Source organism: Oryctolagus cuniculus, chromosome 1, assembly GCF_051225735.1.
Source record: "Oryctolagus cuniculus isolate XC-2025 breed Fujian yellow rabbit chromosome 1, ASM5122573v1, whole genome shotgun sequence".
In the NCBI taxonomy this organism is placed as follows: Eukaryota; Metazoa; Chordata; class Mammalia; order Lagomorpha; family Leporidae; genus Oryctolagus; species Oryctolagus cuniculus.
The window spans coordinates 231,231,795-231,249,379 of record NC_142867.1 but is presented as its reverse complement, the minus strand read 5'-3'; the positions used below and the strand labels follow the sequence as shown (position 1 = coordinate 231,249,379).

General features: G+C 64.5%; 2 protein-coding genes across 9 annotated transcripts in view; both read right to left on the bottom strand.

Annotated features, from left to right (window-relative positions):
* Positions 1–3,855: 3,855 nt before the first annotated feature.
* On the bottom strand, positions 3,856–11,768 carry SLC2A8 (solute carrier family 2 member 8). Of its 5 annotated transcripts, XM_002720495.6 has the most exons (10): positions 11,586–11,768; positions 11,349–11,511; positions 11,035–11,241; positions 10,319–10,418; positions 7,804–8,003; positions 6,809–6,952; positions 6,583–6,691; positions 5,768–5,941; positions 5,520–5,665; positions 3,856–4,352 (listed from the first exon to the last, which is right to left on the bottom strand). In XM_002720495.6, the coding sequence occupies exons 1-10, from the start codon at positions 11,636–11,638 to the stop codon at positions 4,215–4,217; spliced, it is 1,434 nt and encodes a 477-aa protein (XP_002720541.4). In that variant the 5' UTR covers positions 11,639–11,768; the 3' UTR covers positions 3,856–4,214. The 5 variants fall into 5 exon arrangements, with proteins under 5 accessions (XP_002720541.4, XP_089176347.1, XP_089176355.1 ...); XM_089320221.1 differs by lacking the exon at positions 5,768–5,941 and having other exon boundaries at positions 11,586–11,761; XM_089320229.1 differs by lacking the exon at positions 11,349–11,511 and having other exon boundaries at positions 11,035–11,083; positions 11,664–11,747.
* Positions 11,769–13,663: 1,895 nt separating this feature from the next.
* The window catches only part of GARNL3 (GTPase activating Rap/RanGAP domain like 3), a 162,051-nt gene continuing 158,129 nt past the window's right edge, over positions 13,664–17,585 (bottom strand). For all 4 annotated transcript variants that reach the window (XM_051854945.3, XM_051854951.3, XM_051854988.3 and 1 more), the window contains 3 exons: positions 16,960–17,175; positions 15,992–16,118; positions 13,664–14,058 (listed from right to left, as the gene is read on the bottom strand). In XM_051854945.3, the coding sequence (XP_051710905.3) occupies positions 13,899–14,058; positions 15,992–16,118; positions 16,960–17,175 (503 nt within the window). In that variant the 3' untranslated portion in view covers positions 13,664–13,898. The remainder of the gene's footprint in view (positions 14,059–15,991; positions 16,119–16,959; positions 17,176–17,585) is intronic.

Sequence of the window (17,585 nt, the reverse complement as noted above, 5' to 3'; positions counted from 1 at the left end):
CTGGGGCCCAGGACCCACCACTGCTGTGCAGCCAAGCTTCAGAGCCGTGCCTAGCCGACCTCTGCTGCCTGCCCCAGCTCTGCTTTTCCCGCACTGTGTGAAAGGGGCTCCTGGTCCTAAGTGGGATTGGAGACGATTTCCCCTAAGAATTTGTTCCCCACACTGACCCCTAATCTGCTCCTGTCGGTCTGAAGTTACCCCTGGATGGAGGTACTGAGCTCCAACAGCAGGTGGAGGTGTGGCAGTGTGGAAGGCACATGGTTGAGGGCCCAGCTGGCTTAGAGTAGGCCAGCGATGGGGGCTGTGGTCCAGGCCTGGCTGCCCAGGAGCCAGGAAGGAGAACACACATCTGTAGGGGCTCAGGCAGGCTGAGGCTGTGCAGTTGGGTGCCAGGATGGGTGGCACGGTGGGGGAGGGGGGCATGGAACCTGAAAGGGGATGAAGGCTTGTGTTAGAAGAGGGAGAAACAGGTTGGAGACTGGTGCGGTTGAAGCACACACAATGCCTGGCCTAGGCCTTCACATTGGTTAGGTCACTGCCACAGAGGTCTGTGTAAATCAGAATCCAGAGGACTGACTTGGACGCTGCTGAGACCCCTGCTCTCTGGCCCTTACTGAGGGGTGTGGCACAGCAGGTAAAGCTGCCACCAGCATCACACGGGCACTGGCCGTGTCCCGGCTGCTCCAGTTCCAATCCAGCTCCCTGCTAATGCACCTGGGAAAGCAGTGCAAGATGGAACAAGCCCTGGCCCCTGCTACTCACATGGGAGACCTGGAAGAAGTGGAGTGACCAGTGCATGGAAGACCTTTCTCCACCTCTGCCTTTAAAAATAAGGAAGTAAATTATCTTTTAAAAAAGACAAACTGGCTTTATTAGAAGTGCTTGCAGGGCTCAGGCTTGTGGGCACCCCAGCTGGGAGGTGAGGCAGCAGGTGGGGCGCTGTGCAGTTACTGTCTGGTGTGGAGTCTCTGGTGTCGGACAGACACCGAGCTGCAGCAGAAGGCCCTGCCACACTCACTGCAGTGGTAGGGCTTCAGGCCCATGTGGATTCTCTGGTTCAGGAAAATGTCACATTTTGTGATGTGAAGACTGTTACTCTGTGTGCTGGGATTTTTAGGGAATCTTGATTTGTAAGTCATTTATGCTACAGAAAAGTTGCTTTCAGAATAAATAGTGGGGCTGGCACCATGGCATTGTGGACTAAGCCCCCACCTGTGGCACTGGTGTCTCGTATGCATGCCAGTTCTAGTCCTGGCTGCCCATGCCAGGAGCCCGGCCCAGAGGGAAGCCTACTGGGGAAGCTGGGGTGTGCCAGCCACGGAGGGACTGACCCAGGGCTACCTCCCGGCTCCTGGAAATCAGATAAGGTAGAGGTGCTGCTCCAGGGGAAGCCAACGGAACCGCTGTCTGCCAGCCTGCCAGCCGGGCACTGGGGATCAGCACACTCCCAGGGTGCACCGATTGCCAGCCAGCCCACCCGGGATCCAGCAGGTGCCGTGTCCAAGAACAGACTAGGCGGGAGCAGTGGCTCTCCAGGTGGGACCTGCAGCCCGGCAGCCCCGTGGATCTTGTCGGAAAAGCAAAGCTGGGGTCCTACCTGCACCTGAGGAGCAAGTGGGGGCGGGGGTGGGGGTCAGCAGTATGACATGGCGGTGCTTCCAGGTGATCCTGATGCACGCTGGAGTTTGAGAACCGCTGGCTTTGTGGGGAGAATGAGCGCCACGGGCAGCACTGACTTCCACAGGCTCCTTCCAGGCCCCCTGCCCCTGCCCCTTTTGCTGAGCCACACAGGCCAGTAGTGGTTAGAGCACTCACAGACGCCTCCCCAGGCCTTTGCATCCACAGGGGCTGGAGCTGCTTCTCGCCCGTGCTGCGTCAGCCTGGGTCAGCCTGGGGAGGCACCTGAGGGCCCTGGGCAGGTGGCTGCTCGCTCTTGGCACTTTGCCCTTCTGAGCAAATCCCACTGGCTTGTTTGCTTTTTATTGCCTCTGTCTAGGGTAAGCTGCCTTAGAGCAGGCACTGTCTTTCCTGGCACTGCCCTGTCACCACTGCAGAACAGGGCCTGGCACTCACTGGTACTCCAGGGCCGAATGAGTGAATGACTGAGTGATGTTCCTTGAGACAGGCACAGGGTCTCCTGGGCTCTTGATGAGGGCTCCGAATGCCTGTTCCAATCCTTTCTCCACCCCACCACCCTCCAAACCCGAGCTTGGCATTTTGTCTGCTGCACGGCCAGGAAGGCACAGCTGCTGGCCTCAGACTGGCTCAGCGCTGGCCTCAGTTCTGACGGGTGGCCTCCGAGGTAAGAAATCTACCGCTGTGTCCCCGTTCCTCCACCTGCATATCTTGGATGACATTTGTCATTTTAAAAAAGATTTGAAAGAGTTAAGAGAGACAGGGATCTTTCATCCGCTGGTTCCCTCCCAAGGTGGCCACAATGGCTGGGGCTGGGCCAGGCTGAAGCCGGGAGCCAGAAGCTTCATCCAGGTCTCCCACGGGGTAGCAAAGCCTTAAACACTTGGGCCATCCTCTGCTGCTTTCCCAGGTGCATTAGCAGGGAGCTGGATTGGAAGTGGAGCAGCTGGGACTTGAACTGGTGCCTGTATGGGAGGCTGGCACTGCAGGCGGCACCTTTACCTCTACGCCCGCAATGCCGCCCCGACTTTGTCATCTTAACCGTCAGCCATTCCCTGGCCATTGGCTGTGAAGCCAATGGCTGCTATGGCAACAGTTGGCCTGGGTTTTCCTGTTGACCAGAGTCTAACCGATGGTCAGCGTCACTGCAGTCTCAGCTGTGTCCCAGCCCAGTCCACACAGGGCACCAGGAAGAGGGGCACAAGCTGTGGGGAGACTTCCCGGAGCCTGTGGTCCCCTCCCCTGGGGCGTCCCTCGCCTGTTTGTGCCTTCTGCCACGACGCAAAGAAGCCTCGTGTGGTCCTCTCCGGTCATTTCACCTGGTGCCAGGGGAGGTGCCCCTCCCCCCACCCTGGGGCCAGGACTCAGCTGCGGCAGGGGTCGGCGGGCCAGACCCCACGCAGGCCCTCCCCTCGCCAGGGAAGGCTCTGTCGACACCCAGGATGGCCCCCGTCCCCAGGGACCTTCGCAGCCAGCTGTGGGTTGTTTCGATGACGGGTTGGGAAATGGGCGTGAGGCATTTCTGCACTCCTGGGAGTGTGGTCTGTGAGGGGCGGGAGGAAGAGCGGGACCGGCCTGGGAGCGATGGAAGCAGCAGCTCAGCTCTCCCTCGCTTGGCCAGCGGCAGCTCGCCTGGTACACCTCGGCTAGCACCATTCGGCCCAGGGCCCAGCCGGTGCGAACCCCCTACCGGCCACTAGGCGGCGGCAGCTTCCCGGCCTCGGTCCTGCGGTCCGTCCGGGCGCACAGCTGGTGCGATTCCGCCCGCGGCCGCTGGGGGCGTCAGCAGCCAGGGTCTCACGGGAAAGCAGGGGGAGACGGTCCAGGTTCTGGGCCCTTGGCACCCATGTGGGAGACCCGGATGGAGTTCCTGGCTTCGACCGGGCCCAGCCCCAGCTGTTGCAGCTACTTGGGGAGAGGCTGTTGCACCCATAAAGGGGAATAAACCAGCAGGAGGAAAATTTTTCTCTCCCTTTCTGTTGCTCTGCCTTTGAAATAAATATATTAAAAAAATTTTTAAAAAAGATTTGAGGGCTAGTCATCCCAAAACTGAGGCCAAGGAAGGGGCTAGGCACAGCCTCCACGTGGGAAGGGCGAGCGTGGCTGACCAGGACGGAATAAACACACAGGATGTGCTGGGCACAGCCAGGGGGCCTGGGTTATGGAGGGCATGGGGCACGCCCTTCTCAAACTGGCTCACACAGGGAGGGCATCACCTGATTTTTGGAGTCAAATCTTTATTTGGCAAACAAAGTTCCTTTCTGATAGTGCAACTGGACGCACCCAGGCGCAGCCAGCCTCCGGCAGCATCCCCAGCCGCCCCCGCCCCCGCCGTGTGCCGTAGGAGACAGCGGGCAGGGGCTGACCACACGCCCGGGAAGCTCCTCCCAGCTGTTCCCAAGTCTGCAGGGCGGCAGGGACTGTACCCGGAGGCCCAGTGGCTGGGGCGCCAGCGGCGGGACAGGAAGCAGGGGTCCCGGAGGCCAAGGCTCCCAGAGGCTGTGGGCCTGGATCCTGGCCCAGGCCCAGACTGGCGCCATCCTGCTCTCGAAGGGGCAGCCGCTCACCGAGAGGGGCTGTCACCGCCCTTCGAAGTGGGCTGTGATCTGCTCCAGGGTCTTCCCCTTGGTTTCAGGGACGCAGAACAAAGTGAAAAGGACGCCGAAGATGCAGAAGGCAGAGGCGAGCCAGAACGCGCCGTAGGGCCGGAGGGCCTCCTGCGGCGAGAGCAAAGGCCACTGCGGACGCGCAGGGCGGGGGGCCCCTTGGGGTCCGGGCAGCACCCACCCTGGCCACGCCCACTGTGTCTGCATCCTGCATCCAGTGGCCCAGGGAGTAGAGGACAGCCTGGCACAGTTGGCTGCCTGGCCAGCACTGTCCAAGATGGCCATGCTCTGAGACCGGAGCAAACAGGCTCAGAGCAATGGGGTGATTTCCCCACAGCCGAAGAACAGCTGGAGTGACGGCCGGGCCCTCGCTCCAAACCAGGCCCACAAGCCTGTCCTCGGTACTCGGCACCGACCAGCGCTCTGGGCCCATTCCCAGGGGCTTCCCTCTTCAAGCTGAGATGGGGCCCTGGGGACACTGGGGCCCACTGCACGGGGGGAGGAGTGAGCAGTGCCCTCGGTCAAGGCCAGAACCAAAGGCCACTCCTCAGTCCATCCTCCTGTGGGACCCAGCGGCCCTTCCTCCCGGCCTTCTGGGCACTGCCCACCCCTGGACCACTGCTCGCTCCTTCATCACCTCCTTGGCTTCTTCCCCCTGCGGCTGTCTCTCCCCTTGCAGCCCCAGCCGGCGAGTCCACCCAGGCTCCCTGTCTGAGCAGGTCCCAGGCTCCCACGGACTCCAGGCCAGCCTGCTGTCCATACCTCTTACCGCCACCACTGTCCTCCCAGCCCTTGCCACAAAGGGGACCCTGTCCACCTCGGTCCCTGGTGCCTCGGGCAGGCCTGGGCATGGCCCATGCCGGGAGCCCTGGGGGGAGGGAGGGACTGAACGGGAGCCCGGATGATCTGCTCACAGCCAGCGCTGTTAGCTGGGAATCCCACATCTGGGGTGGCTCAGCCACGGCAAAGCAGAGGTGTTGACCCGAACCACGGGTCCCATCAGCCTCCATTTCCAGCCAAGGAAGCGGCACGGCGGGTCGGAGCCCAGGCCTGCCCGCTGCTCCCCTGTGCACCCGTGCAGGTGACAGTTGTTAACGGCAGGCCAGCCATGCTGTCCTTCTGCCAGGACAGGCTGCAGGCCACAGCCTGGGTTCCTCACCAGCTCCGGCCCTCCTGTCTCCGTCTCAGCCCCAACCAAGATGGCCGCCGCCGGCACACAAGGCCGCTGACCCGGCGTCTCCGGAGGAAGGCAATTCCCCGGAGCCCCTGTGCACTCACCATGACGCTGCTGAACTCCTTGGTCACTAGGAAGGCCATGAGCCAGTTGGTGAGGACGCAGACGCCCGTAGCCACACCCTTGACGTGCAGCGGGAAGATCTCAGACATGAGGAGCCAGGGGATGGGCCCCCAGCCCACCGCAAAGCCTGCGGGGCAAGACAGGCGCCCGGTCAGAGCTGCGCGGGCTGCGGTCGGGCTCCGTAAGGTACAGAGGTGAGGCCCTGGGAGCCGCAGGCGGCCCTCCTCACCAGCGATGAAGAGGCACATGCTGCCCACGGCCAACCAGGCCAGCCCCACGCTGGGGTCGATGGGCTCTGTGGAGACGGGCGCCAGGAGGTCCACGTGGGAGGAGTTGCCGGGGCCCCCCTGGGCCAGCTTGAAGTAGGCACCGAAGGCACTGGTGCTGAACACCATGATCACGCCTGCAGGCAGAGGGTGGTGGGGAAACGGCCAGGTGGGGCCTGCCCAGACACAGCTGCGGGGCAGGCCTGGCTTCCTGAGAGCCACTGGCATGGCTATCTGACGCCTGGCCCTCGGAGCCCTATCTGGCTGCACCCACCCTGCCCCACCCCGCCCCAGACCTCAGCCAGCTCCAACAAGTCCCCAGACTCAAGGCAGCAGGAGTGGCAGCAGCTCGGGGCCGCTCACCCCACCCACCAGCAAGTCTCGCAGAAGCCGTGGGTGCCAGTGCGCCAAGGGCCTCCGGTGGCCGGCCCGCGAGCCTCACGGTGGCCCTGGGGGAGGCCGGGCACTCTCGCCATTTTACAGTGGGCGCTGAGGCTCAGGGTTGAAGGCCCTCGGCCCTCGGACTGCAGCCCTTGGTCACTGCACCTCCCCGGTGTCCAGTTTTCCCATGGCTGGGCCATGGTGAAGCCTCCTGGGAGGCTGGTGGCGGCAGGGACAGGCGTGAGACAGCTCACTGCTGGCACAGGCCTGGTGTGGAGCGGCGCCTGTGACGCGCTCAGTCCACATTTGTCCTCGCGTGTGCTCAGCCACGATGGCCTGAGGGGCCTGGCAGGGGCACCCCTGTGCGCAGGACTGAGCCCTTGCCCTCGGGCCTCACCTGACAAGGTCAGGAGCAGCCTCCGCCCAGCTTTGTCCATGATGAGGGCCGCCAAAGCTGTGAACAGCACCTGGATGAGACCCACGACGACCGAGGCCAGGCTGCTGTCCTGGGGGGCGCAGGCCGGGGCTGGTCAGCAGGGGCTGGGCCACCAGGCCCTGGGCTCGCGCGGGAAGGCCTAGCCGTGCGGCACCTGCAGGAGGCAGGCCCAGCAGGGGCCCTTTACCTTGAACTTGGCCTCCTCGAAAATGGTCTCTGCGTAGAACATGACGGCGTTGACGCCGGACAGCTGCTGGAAGGCCATCAGCGAGACGCCGATGACAAAGGGCTTGTAGATGCCGGGGCGCCTCAGCAGGGCCAGCTGGAAGCCCTGCTCCAGGGGGACGCTGTCAGCGCTCTGCCCTCTCCTGAGGGCGCCTCTGACCCACGGTGCCAAGGCTTGGGGGGCTCAGCTTCTTGTCCCCGCCCCACCCGTGTCCTCAGGCACAGACGGGGGTGTCCCTGCTTCCCTCCAGTAAGGTGAGCAGGTCCTGACCCCCACGGCTCTTCCCAACTGGCTGGGTGGGGGAGCCACCGAGGGGTTCTCTAAACCCCAGTGCCACCACCTGGGCCCCCTGGCCTGGGGAACCCCCCACTGTACAGATGGAGACACGAAGGCTCCAATGCGGGGTTCAAACCAGGTCTGACTCTAACCCAGACTCTTCACCACGACACCTGTCCTGTCTCACACACGCACACGCACACACCCATACCACAGCACACGCACACACACACACACAGCACACACACACACAGCACACACCCACACCACAGCACACACCCACACACAGCACACACACACAAAGTCCAGGTCATGGAAGCCTGTCCAGGCCTCGGCCCCTGTCCTGTCACACACACACACACACACACAGCACACACACACAAAGTCCAGGTCATGGAAGCCTGTCCAGGCCTCGGCCCCTGTCCTGTCTCACACACACACACACAGCACACACACACGCACATGGAAGCCTGTCCAGGCCTCGGCCCCTGTCCTGTCACACACACACACACGCACATGGAAGCCTGTCCAGGCCTCGTCTTTCTCTGCTGGGACAGAAGCATCAGGGCTCCTCTCTGGGTGACTCCGAGACCCAGGCCAGGGGGGCTCCAGCCTCACTGAGGGTGGGAGTGGGTGCCCCCCAGGGAACAGCCTGTGCTGGCCTCCCCCCAGCCTCTCACCTGGCGCTCGGCCTCGATGGGGGGCTCTTCCCAGCCCTGCTCGGAGCCCCACAGGAACCGCAGGGCGGCCATGGCCTCCTGGCGCCTGTGCTGAGCCAGCAGGAAGCGCGGGGTCTCAGGCACGCAGCTCATGAGCAGCAGCATGAGGGTGGGGGGCACGCAGCCCAGCACAGCCAGCCAGCGCCACTCCAGCACCCAGCCTGGGGAGGGGGCGAGCGGAGGGCAGAGCTGGGGACCTCGCTGCCTCTGCCGGCGACCTCCGCGTGGGCATCATCGCCCTCCGTCCCCTGGTTCACCCCCACACCCCCACAGCAGCCAGGCTGGGCCAGGCTGGAGCTGGGAGCCGAGAGCTCCACCTGAGGCTCCCACGAGGGCGGCGGGGAGCCAGCGCCTGAGCCCGCGAGCCATCCTCTGCCGCCTCCCAGGGTGAACGCGCGGGAGCTGGGCCGGACGTGGAGCTGGGACTCAGTGCTACCCACTGCGGCCAGCCCTCACCACGACCACGGACGCCGGGGTGGACATGACTGGGGTCACAGCGGGCCGCGTGCGTGTGATGACGGTCCACCAGACTGTCCCGGAGTCGGGAAGCTCCTGTTGTCCAGTGATGTCACCATCGTGACACCACGGCACAACGAGCGCCAACACATCCGTGTCTGCCTGAGCAGTGAGGTGTGCAGGAATCATAGCGGAGCCACAAGGCCAGCCACTGGCCGGTGCTGTCCCACGGGAGGCAAATGTATCACCGGCAGGTCACTCTGTCGGCTTAGCAGAGGTGAGCCACGCCAGTGGACCAACACTCAGAAACGGGTTGGCCACGTCGGTGCAGTGGGTTCAGCCGCTGCCTGCGACGCCGGCATCTCATACCAGCGCGCCGGTCTGAGTCCTGGCTGCTCTGCTTCCCACACGGCTTCCTGCCTGTGTGCCTGGGAGAGCAGTGCAAGACGGCCAATGATTCAGCCCCCGCACCGCGAGGGAGCCCTGGGTTGAGCTCCGGCTCCCTGGCTTCAGCCTGGACCAACCCCGGCTGCTGGGGCTGTGTGAGCCAGCGGACAGAAGATCTCTCGTGTCTAATTCTGCCTTTCACAGAAATAAATCTTTAAAAAATCAACTCAGGCCGGCACCGCGGCTCACTAGGCTCATCTTCCGCCTGCGGTGCCGGCACCCCGGGTTCTAGTCCCAGTTGGGGCGCCGGGTACTAGTCCTGGTTGCCCCTCTTCCAGGCCAGCTCTCTGCTGTGGCCCGGGAGTGCAGTGGAGGATGGCCCAAGTGCTTGGGCCCTGCACCCCATGGGAGACCAGGATAAGTACCTGGCTCCTGGCTTCGGATCAGTGTAGCACCAGCCATGGCAGCCATTTGGGGGGTGAACCAATGGAAGGGAGACATTTCTGTCTCTCTCTCTCTCACTGTCTGCCTGTCCCCCCCCCAAAAGAAAAATCAACTCAGGAGGTCGGCACTGTGGTAGAGCAGGTTAAGCCGGCACCTGCAGTGCCGACCTCCCACATGGGCGCTGGCTGGAGTCCCGGCTGCTCTGCTTCCGATCCAGCTCCCTGCTGATGCACCTGGGCAAGCAGCGGAAGACGGTCCTGGTGCTTGGGCTCCTGCACTCACGTGGGAGACCCAGAAGCAGCGCCGGGCCCTGGCTTCAGCCTGGCCCAGCCTTGGCCATTGTGGCCATTTGAGGAGTGAACCAGTGGATGTAAGACCTCTTTCTCTCTCCCTCTCCTCTAACACTGCCTTTCAAATTAAAAAACAAAACAAAACAAAACAAAACACCATACAGGTCTCTACAAAGATCTGCTCAGAAACCTCTCAGCACAGAGAAGCAGCCAGGCAGACTGGAGTGCGCTAGGGGTGCTGTCCGCCAGGCAGCGGGCTCTGCCCACCGCAAGGCTCCCGCGGCCGCCAGGCCACTGGCAGGATTCTGACTGCACCAAGATGGTAGGGGGTAAAAATCAAGGCCCTCGGGCCCGAATGCCACCCACTCTGAAGACCAGAGGGTGCACGCCGTGGGCGGCCGTGGGCAGACAGGCCTGAGCCCCCCGACCCCGGCCCCCGGCTCCCCCCGCACCTGCCTCCCCCCGCTGCCAGGCACCTTTCATGTGCCGCTCAACGTGACCCCCAACAGTGGCGGAGGCTCCCCGGGGTGGTGTGACCTGGCCAAGGTCGAGCCTAGGGGCAGAGCTGTTCACGAATCCATGGCCCACCCCTCCCCGAGGCGCCCGGCTCTGCCCCTGCGGTCCCTGGACACAGCCAGCCCAGGAATCCGCGGGTTTGCGGCTGCACAGTAGGGTACTGGCCTGAGCAGTTAGCCCTCCCCCCCCCCTCCCCCGAGCGGGGCCTGGGAAGTTGAGGCCAGCACCCAGGGCTGAGTCACAGGCCCCAGGGACGCGGCCCGGAGCCGGGCAGCTCGGGCGCTGGCTGTGGGACCGCAGCCAAGTCCCCGGCTTCCATGAAGCTCCGTGTCCGCATCTGTGGAATGGCCATGAACGGTCAAGAGAGACAGCGAAAGCTCTACCTGCCAGGTAGGCCAGGAGGATGCCTGTGACGACCATCAGCTGCACACAGGAGCCGAGCAGCCCGCGGACGGCCGGGTAGGCAACCTCGGAGATGTAGACCTGCCGGCGAGTGCGGGACACTTCACCTGGTGCCCAGCTGCCGCCGTTCAGAGGCGAGCGGAGGCTGGGCTCGGGCCACCGGTGGGCCACCCCTCTCCCTCGGGGTGCCTCCCACCCGCCTCACCCCCGTGTGCTGGGCCAGGAGAAGCTGGGCATTTTATGTTTCCGCCTCTTCCTGGGCACAGACACAGCTGCCCTGGTCATGGGTAAACGGTGCAGAGGCGTGGGCAAGGCCCTGCTGACCCCTGAGCCCAAGGTCGGGGCAGCGGCAGCCAGGGGAGTGACTGGGGGGCCACTGGTCACCCAGCAGTCCCTCGCCAGGGCCCCGAATCCTCACACACCTCATTCTACAGGGGGTGGGGGCTGCGGGCCAAGGCCCAGCATGCCCTGCCCAGGGAAGCCCCAGAGCTGCCCCGGATTCTGGCGCGGGCGGGCGGGCTCCGTCTGCGAGCCCGAGGTGGTAACAGCGGCTTCTTCCCAGGACCCAGGTGAGGGCTGGGAGCTGAGGCGCCTACCGCAGGCTGCCCCGCACCAGGAGACCCAGGCCCGCAAGCCGCCCCCGGGTTTGTCTAGCTCCATCCCCCCGGTCTCAGGCCGGGAAGCAGGGGCCACTCACCGGGGCCACGAGCGAGGCCACTCCGCAAGCCAGGCCGGTGAGCAGGCGGCCGCCGAGCAGCACCCACACGTCCCGGGCCGCGGTGATGACGGCGAAGCCCACCACGAAGGGCACCGCGCAGAGCAGCAGGCTCAGCTTGCGCCCCGCGCGGTCCACCAGGCCCCCGCCGAGCACGCCCCCGGCCGCGGCGCCCAGGGTCACGATGGCCTGCGGGAGGGGCGGCGGGCTCAGCGGCGGGCGCGGGGCTCGCCCCAGCCCTGGCGGCCGCAGGGGGAAGGGCTGCGGGGGTCCCGGCTCGTCCGAGGGGGTCTCACCCCGAACCAGGAGGCCTCATTGTCGTCCAGGCGCGGGGCGGGGGGCGCGGCGCGCCGCAGGCTCGGGATGGCCGGGGAGCTGTAGCCGAGGGCGAAGCCGAAGCTGAGCGGGCCCAGGGCGGCGGCGAAGGCGGCGAGGAAGACGCGGCGGCTGCGGGGAGTGCTGCGGGGACAGGGCTGAGGTGAGCGGCGCCCCCGGGCCAGGCCACGCCCCGGGCCGACACCCCTGACGCGCACCTGCCGCCCGGCGGCCCCAGGAGCGGCTGGGTCTCCCGGTCCTCAGGCGTCATCTTGGCGGCCAACGCTTGCCGGCGGACTCTGACGCCGGAACCGCCACGGTCCCGCGAGTGCAGCCTCACCCGCCTCTCCCCGCGGAGCCGGCCAAGGAGCGGGAGGCGGTGCCGGGGCGGGATCGGAACCGCCGCGCGTGCAGAAACAGCCAATGAGAACCTAAGGCGGGGTTAGCGTCTCCGCTAGGACTCGCCCACCAAGTCAAAGCAGGCCAATGGAAGCACAGAGCTGGTCGAGGACCACGCCCCTAGGACACAGCTGCCCAGTGCAGAGGCAGGACGGAGTTTGTGTCCCGCCCAGAGTCAGCCGTCCAATTAGGGTGCGGTGCGAGCTCGGAGGCGGGGCCAGAAAGCTGCTGCCTCCTAACTGAACCGGCCAATGAGTGGAGGGCAGGGTTAGGCACCGCCTCTCAATCTAGCTTCAACCAATGAGCGTAGGAGTGGGGCGGAGGCGGAGCACGTGCGTCAGCGCCCGCGATTTCCTCTCCCCACGCCGGCGTCCAGGCCGAAGTTCCCGCGCGGCGTTAACAGCTGCCGGAGCGCGTGATCGGAGGCTCGGCCGACCCCCGAGGGCCTCGGGGCGGAAAGTCTCCAAGCCAACGCTCTCTCCCTTCGGACCCTGAGACCGGCCGGGGGCTGCCGGGGGCGGAGGCGGAGGCGGAGCCCCGCGCCTCCCGGGTCGCTGGCGGCAAGGCGGCCGTCCGCGTCGCGCGCGGTGTGACCGTGCCCGGCTCCCTGACAGCCCCCTCGCTTCGCAGGGAACCCCAGCCCTCCAGCCTCCTGCTGCCAGCGGACTGCATGCCCCAGCCTTTCCACGGGTGCACCTGTCGCCTCTGGCCATGTGCGCCCAGTTCACACCGCACACTCCGGGTGCGGGCGAGCGCGGGGGACGGAGAGGCCTCCAGTCCCCACCTCCAGGATAATCGCGGGGTGCAAAGTCCGAGTCCCCGCCGCCACCCCACGAAGCCCCGTTCTGCGCAGGTGAGTGCGGGGCTCCGAGGTGAGCTGCGCGTGAAGACCACCGCCCGTGCGGGGGGCTGTCGGGGGTCGCTGCTTGACCCGCAGCCGTTTCGCCGTCCTGACCACAAGCCCGCGCAGCAGGGAGCGCAGGCAGCTCTGAGCTATGGACCCCACGTCGCTTGCTTTGCTCCGCCCGCCCGTGCGGGTTTCGCCGCGTGGCCGTGGGAACAGCTCCCTTCCGGTCTGCGTTCTGGCCACGCGCGCTGCTCGGACCCGCGACTCCTGTCCCACGCCGGCGGCTGCAGTGCTGCTGGTTTGGCAGGAGGGCTCCGGGCTGAGAGGCAGGGTAGTGGACAGAGGCGACCCCAAGGACTCGGGCCGCGGGCGCTCGGGGGAGGATCGCTGCGCCCGGGTTCCTGCGGGAATGGCTGAACCTGATCCAGGGAGGCGGCGTGGCTGCTGCCTGCTGGGGGACCCCCGCGCCCTTCCCCTGCAGGGGCGGCGCGGGGAGAGAGAATCTGCCGGGGGGGGGGAGGCCCTGCCCAGAGACCCCCAGGACCCTCAGAGCCACTTTCGGGGCCCCAGGAGCCGCCGTTTTGGTGGCGGGTGGTGGGTGGGCAGTTTCCCCGGGGAGAGACCTAAGGGGGAGGCAGCTGGTTGAGGATAAAGGCCAAGACAGTCTCCCTGTACCCTGGACCTTGTCCTTGCTCCGGCCCCTGGCTGGGGCGGACTCTTGTGTTTCACGTGTGCTCGGGCCAGCCCACACCTGTCAGAGGAGGTAAGTTTTTATTGTTTCAGAGTAACAATAAAAACAGGCAGAATCTCTGGAGGCTTCTGACAGGTTCCTGTTCCTTATTTTCTACAGACACAGAGAGGGGGAGGAGCTTCCAGGACCAGGCCAGGGCGAACCGAAACAGCCAGGGGGCGCGGGGAGGGAGGAGACTTATTAATCATAGCACAGTCCAAAAGCAGTGCTCCTTCTGAAGGAAACAGATCAGGTGACAGAAAGCAAAGCTGTAAGGAAAAAGTAACTTCCACTGCGGACATAAAAGAGAAGAGAAGGTTGCGGAAGTAAGAATGCACGTTTTTGATTTATTCAAAGTGTCGATCTAAAACCTCAGTGAAATCTACGCCTTTATTACAAGGGGACTGATGGCTGTCGCGGGGAGGCACCCCGGCCGGCCCAGGGTGCGGGTTTGGTCCGAGGGGTCGCCCTGGGCCGGGAGCCGCGTTCTGCCGAGACTCAGTGTCGGGAAACTTCCACAGGACAGCCGAAGCTGGCCCACGGCCGGGGGCCGCCTCACTTCAAGTCGATGGCCTCTTCGTCCGAGGAGGCTGTGAGCGGGCAGGGGCTGCCGCCGCACGCCGTGCCGCCCTCCCCGTCCGCCGCAGGCTCCTGGCCGTGCCCCTCGGCTGTGGCTTCGCACGTGGGAGCACTTTCCAAGGAGTCTGATGTGATCCTGGGAGGGAGAAGTCCGTCAAAGGACCCACGAGAACATCTGGCCTGTTGTGCCGTTCTGGGCGGCACGGCCCCGCCGCTCGCCGGTCACGGGCATGAATCCCACCCTGCCCTGCCTCCCAGCCCTGCGGCAGGGGCCTGTTGGGGCGGCTCGAGGCCGGGTGCGGGACCCCTGGGTTTAGGAGGCATCGTCTGCTTTCCAGATGGCAAACCTGCACAATGTCACTTGGCCTAAAACCCTCAGGGCCGCCCCAGACGGAGCACGAGGCTGGGGCTCCTGACCTGGCCCCGCTGACCCCTCCGCCTCCCAGGCCACCCCCACTTTCCCCGCCTCCTCAGGACTCTTGGTTGCTGCATAACTCATCTGACCAAAACCAGTTTCCTCTTCTCAGAGAGGTCATGCGTTCAAAACTGTCCATCAGCTTGCAAAGCCTGCCTTGGCCCAGTCGTCATTTATTTATTTATTTGAAAGGCGGAGGGAGGGGCAGGGAGAAGGGAGGGAGCGAGTGAGCAAGTGGGTTCCATCTGCTGGTCACTCTGCAAATGCCCTCAAAGGCCAGGACTGGGCCAGGCTGAAGGCAGTAGCCAGGAGCTCCCTCTGGGTCTGCTAGGCGGGTGGCAGGGACGTGAGTACTTGGGCCGCTATCTGCTGCCTCCCAGGACGCGTTAACAGGAAGCTGGATGGACTTGGAGGCGGGACTTGATCCTGGGGAACTTTGACATAGGATTCGGACATCGCAGGAAGAGACCCAGCCCGCTGCACCACAACCCCACGCCTCTGCCCATTCTGGAGTTCACCCTGTCCCCAGCTCTCCGTGTCCACGTGCGTCCACTTTTCCTGCCGCTCCCTGGCTGGCCAGGCCTTGCCCGCCCAGGGCCCTTTCCCGCAGCGCACCTGCTGGGGCTGCTTCCCGGCTCCTGATTCACTCCGAGCCCAGCTCTGCCACAGCCGGGAAGACCCCTCCCCGAGCCCTGACACTTAGCTTCCTTGTAGCACCCGTCACTCGGAAGCCACTTAGTTTGCTTATTTGGATACAGGCTTATCCAATTTCCACGGTACAACATTGAGTCTGCGCAGGCAGGGGCCTGGCCATGTGGATGGGTGAGAGGTGCCGCCCCTCCCCCAGGTTCATGGTCACCTGACTCAGGAGAGGGGCTGAGCCTCCCCCCCACCCGCTGCTCAAGCCCCTCCCTGCCCTATATGGGGTGGACGGCAGACACCCCCCCCCTCCGCTGCAGGTCATCGTTGGCCTTCTGCACCGGCCTGGGACCCGCCCCCTCCTCGTGCCCATGCCCAGCTCCGTGCCACGAGCTCTAGGAATGTGTGTTGTGTTGAGTGGATGAATGGTCTTGGAGAGCAGCCCTGCCCCCCCCCCCCCCCCGCCATGATGTCGCTTGAAGGGGAAAGAGTTCTCGGGGACAGAGCTGAGTCAGCATTCGGGAAAGGCAGGGCCTGTTTCTGTCGAGTGTGGATTCCCTGCCCTCTTCCTACAGCTTTGTCTTTAAAAGCCTCTGCCAGTCTAGGCTGGCATTGTGGCACAGCGTGGTGAGCCGCTGCCTGTGATGCCGGCATCCCATTTCAGGCCCGAGCTGCTCCACTTCCGGTCCAGCTCCCTGCTAGTGTGCCTCTGAGGGCAGTGGAGGATGGCTCAAGTGTTTGAGCCCCGGCGCCCATGTGGGAGACCCGGATGGAGTTACTTGCTCCTGGCTTTGAACTGGCCCAGCCCTGCCATTGTCCTCATTTGGGGGTTGAAACAGCGGGTGGAAGACCCTCTGTCTCTCCTTCTTTGTTAGTATTTCTGTCTTGTGTTGTCCAGGCCCTTCTCTGGCACACGGCCTGGGGGTGTCAGAAGAACCAGGTGCTGCCCCCGTGCCAGGGCTGGCCGAAGGGCTTCCAGGGGGTGCTGCGGCTCCCGGGGCCCCCGCGTTTTTACCTGTCACTGCTAGTCGACCTCACGGTCCCTGGCTTAGGGGCTCCTTGGCTCTCCTCTAGCCGCTTCCTGGCTTTTGATTTAGCCCTTGGCGTCCCTTCCGACTTGGGTCCACCTTCATCCGAGAGGCCTGGAGTACAGGGCAGAACTGGAGGTCAGGGAGGAGCTCGCTGCCCCGGAGCCGCCACAGACAACGTGCCGCCCCCTCTGTTGATCGGTACCGGTGAGCGACCGGGCTGCATCAGGAAGGAGCCACGTAATCGGTTCCTTGTTGATGGCAGGCTTTGTTTTTCTGATTATAAAGCACAGATGCGCGGTAAAAGGTACACGCAGAAGAGCAATGCGGGAGCTCAAGGCTGCACCCCCGCCGCCAGCGACCGGGCCTCCCCCAGCTCAGAGACCGCTGTGGAGAAGCACGGTCGGCAGATGAAGCTCTCGGAGGGAAGAGGAGTTAGAACGAGCGATGCGTGGCGGAGGGCGGGGAGGCAGCACCTGTGTCACCACGTGGCCCATCAGGGAACATCGCCGGGGGGTGAGGGGCAAGGATGCGCTGGACCAGTGGTCTCTTGTGTCACACGGAGCCCCGCGCAAGTTTTCAAACCAGTTCTAACTGGTTGAACGTGTCACTTGGCACCCCTCCTCCTCTGGTTTCCACAAAGTGTTGCGCCCCCCTCGTCTTCCCTCTGCTCTGAGCGGCCGCCTGAGGGCCTGGGGCACAGGTGACCCCGCGGGGGGCCACACTGCACAGTGTGAGCTGAGGGCCGCGGGCACTCGTCCCTCCAGTTATAAATACGGATGAGGGCCTCTTCCTTCAAGAGACTCTCACACCGTTTCCCCATGGATGTGGCTTGGGCCGCTTCCCACACCAACAGGTGCAGCTCGGCCCCGTCGCAGGCGGGGGAGGGGCACACGGTTCTGTCACTCAGAAGCCCCCACGTAAAACGCGGCTGGCAGACAGCGGGAGACATTACCCAGCAGCTCCCTGCGCGTCCTGCTTGCTATTTCTTTGATCTCCATGCGAGACAGGGACAGGGAGTGAGTGACAGGAATGGCCGCGATGCCGACGCCGATGGAGGTGGGCGGGGTGATGACCTTGGAGACCAAGGGTGACTTCAGAGGTCGCTCGATGCTCCTGCCCACGAGGTTCCTAAGTGGAATCTTGTACAGATTTTTGGACTGGATTTCACCTGCAAGGTGACCAGGTAAGACCAGAGGCTGAGGTTCGTACGGTCAGTGAGAGGCTCCCTCCTCGTCCCGCGGTGTCGTTAGCCGGGACAGACTGCTCGCCAGTGCCCAGCTCCGGCTGCAGAGTGAGCCTGGCAGCTCTGTGGTGCCTCGGGCTTGGCTTTCACGTGGGCATCAGATGCGCTCACGCCTGCTGCTTCTGCCTGGGGGCAGAACCAGACAAGGCAGCACCTGAAGGCCGAGCCGACCAGGGCGCCTGCCGTGCTAAGGAGCCAGGAGGAACGCCGGCGTCCCAGCGATGCTGCAGCCGCAGCAGAGGCCCCTGGGGTCCGGGACAAAGCCGGATGGGCGCAAAGACTGGACCAGGACCACAGGCTGCTCGCTGTGAAAACCCACTGCCGGCACAGCCCTG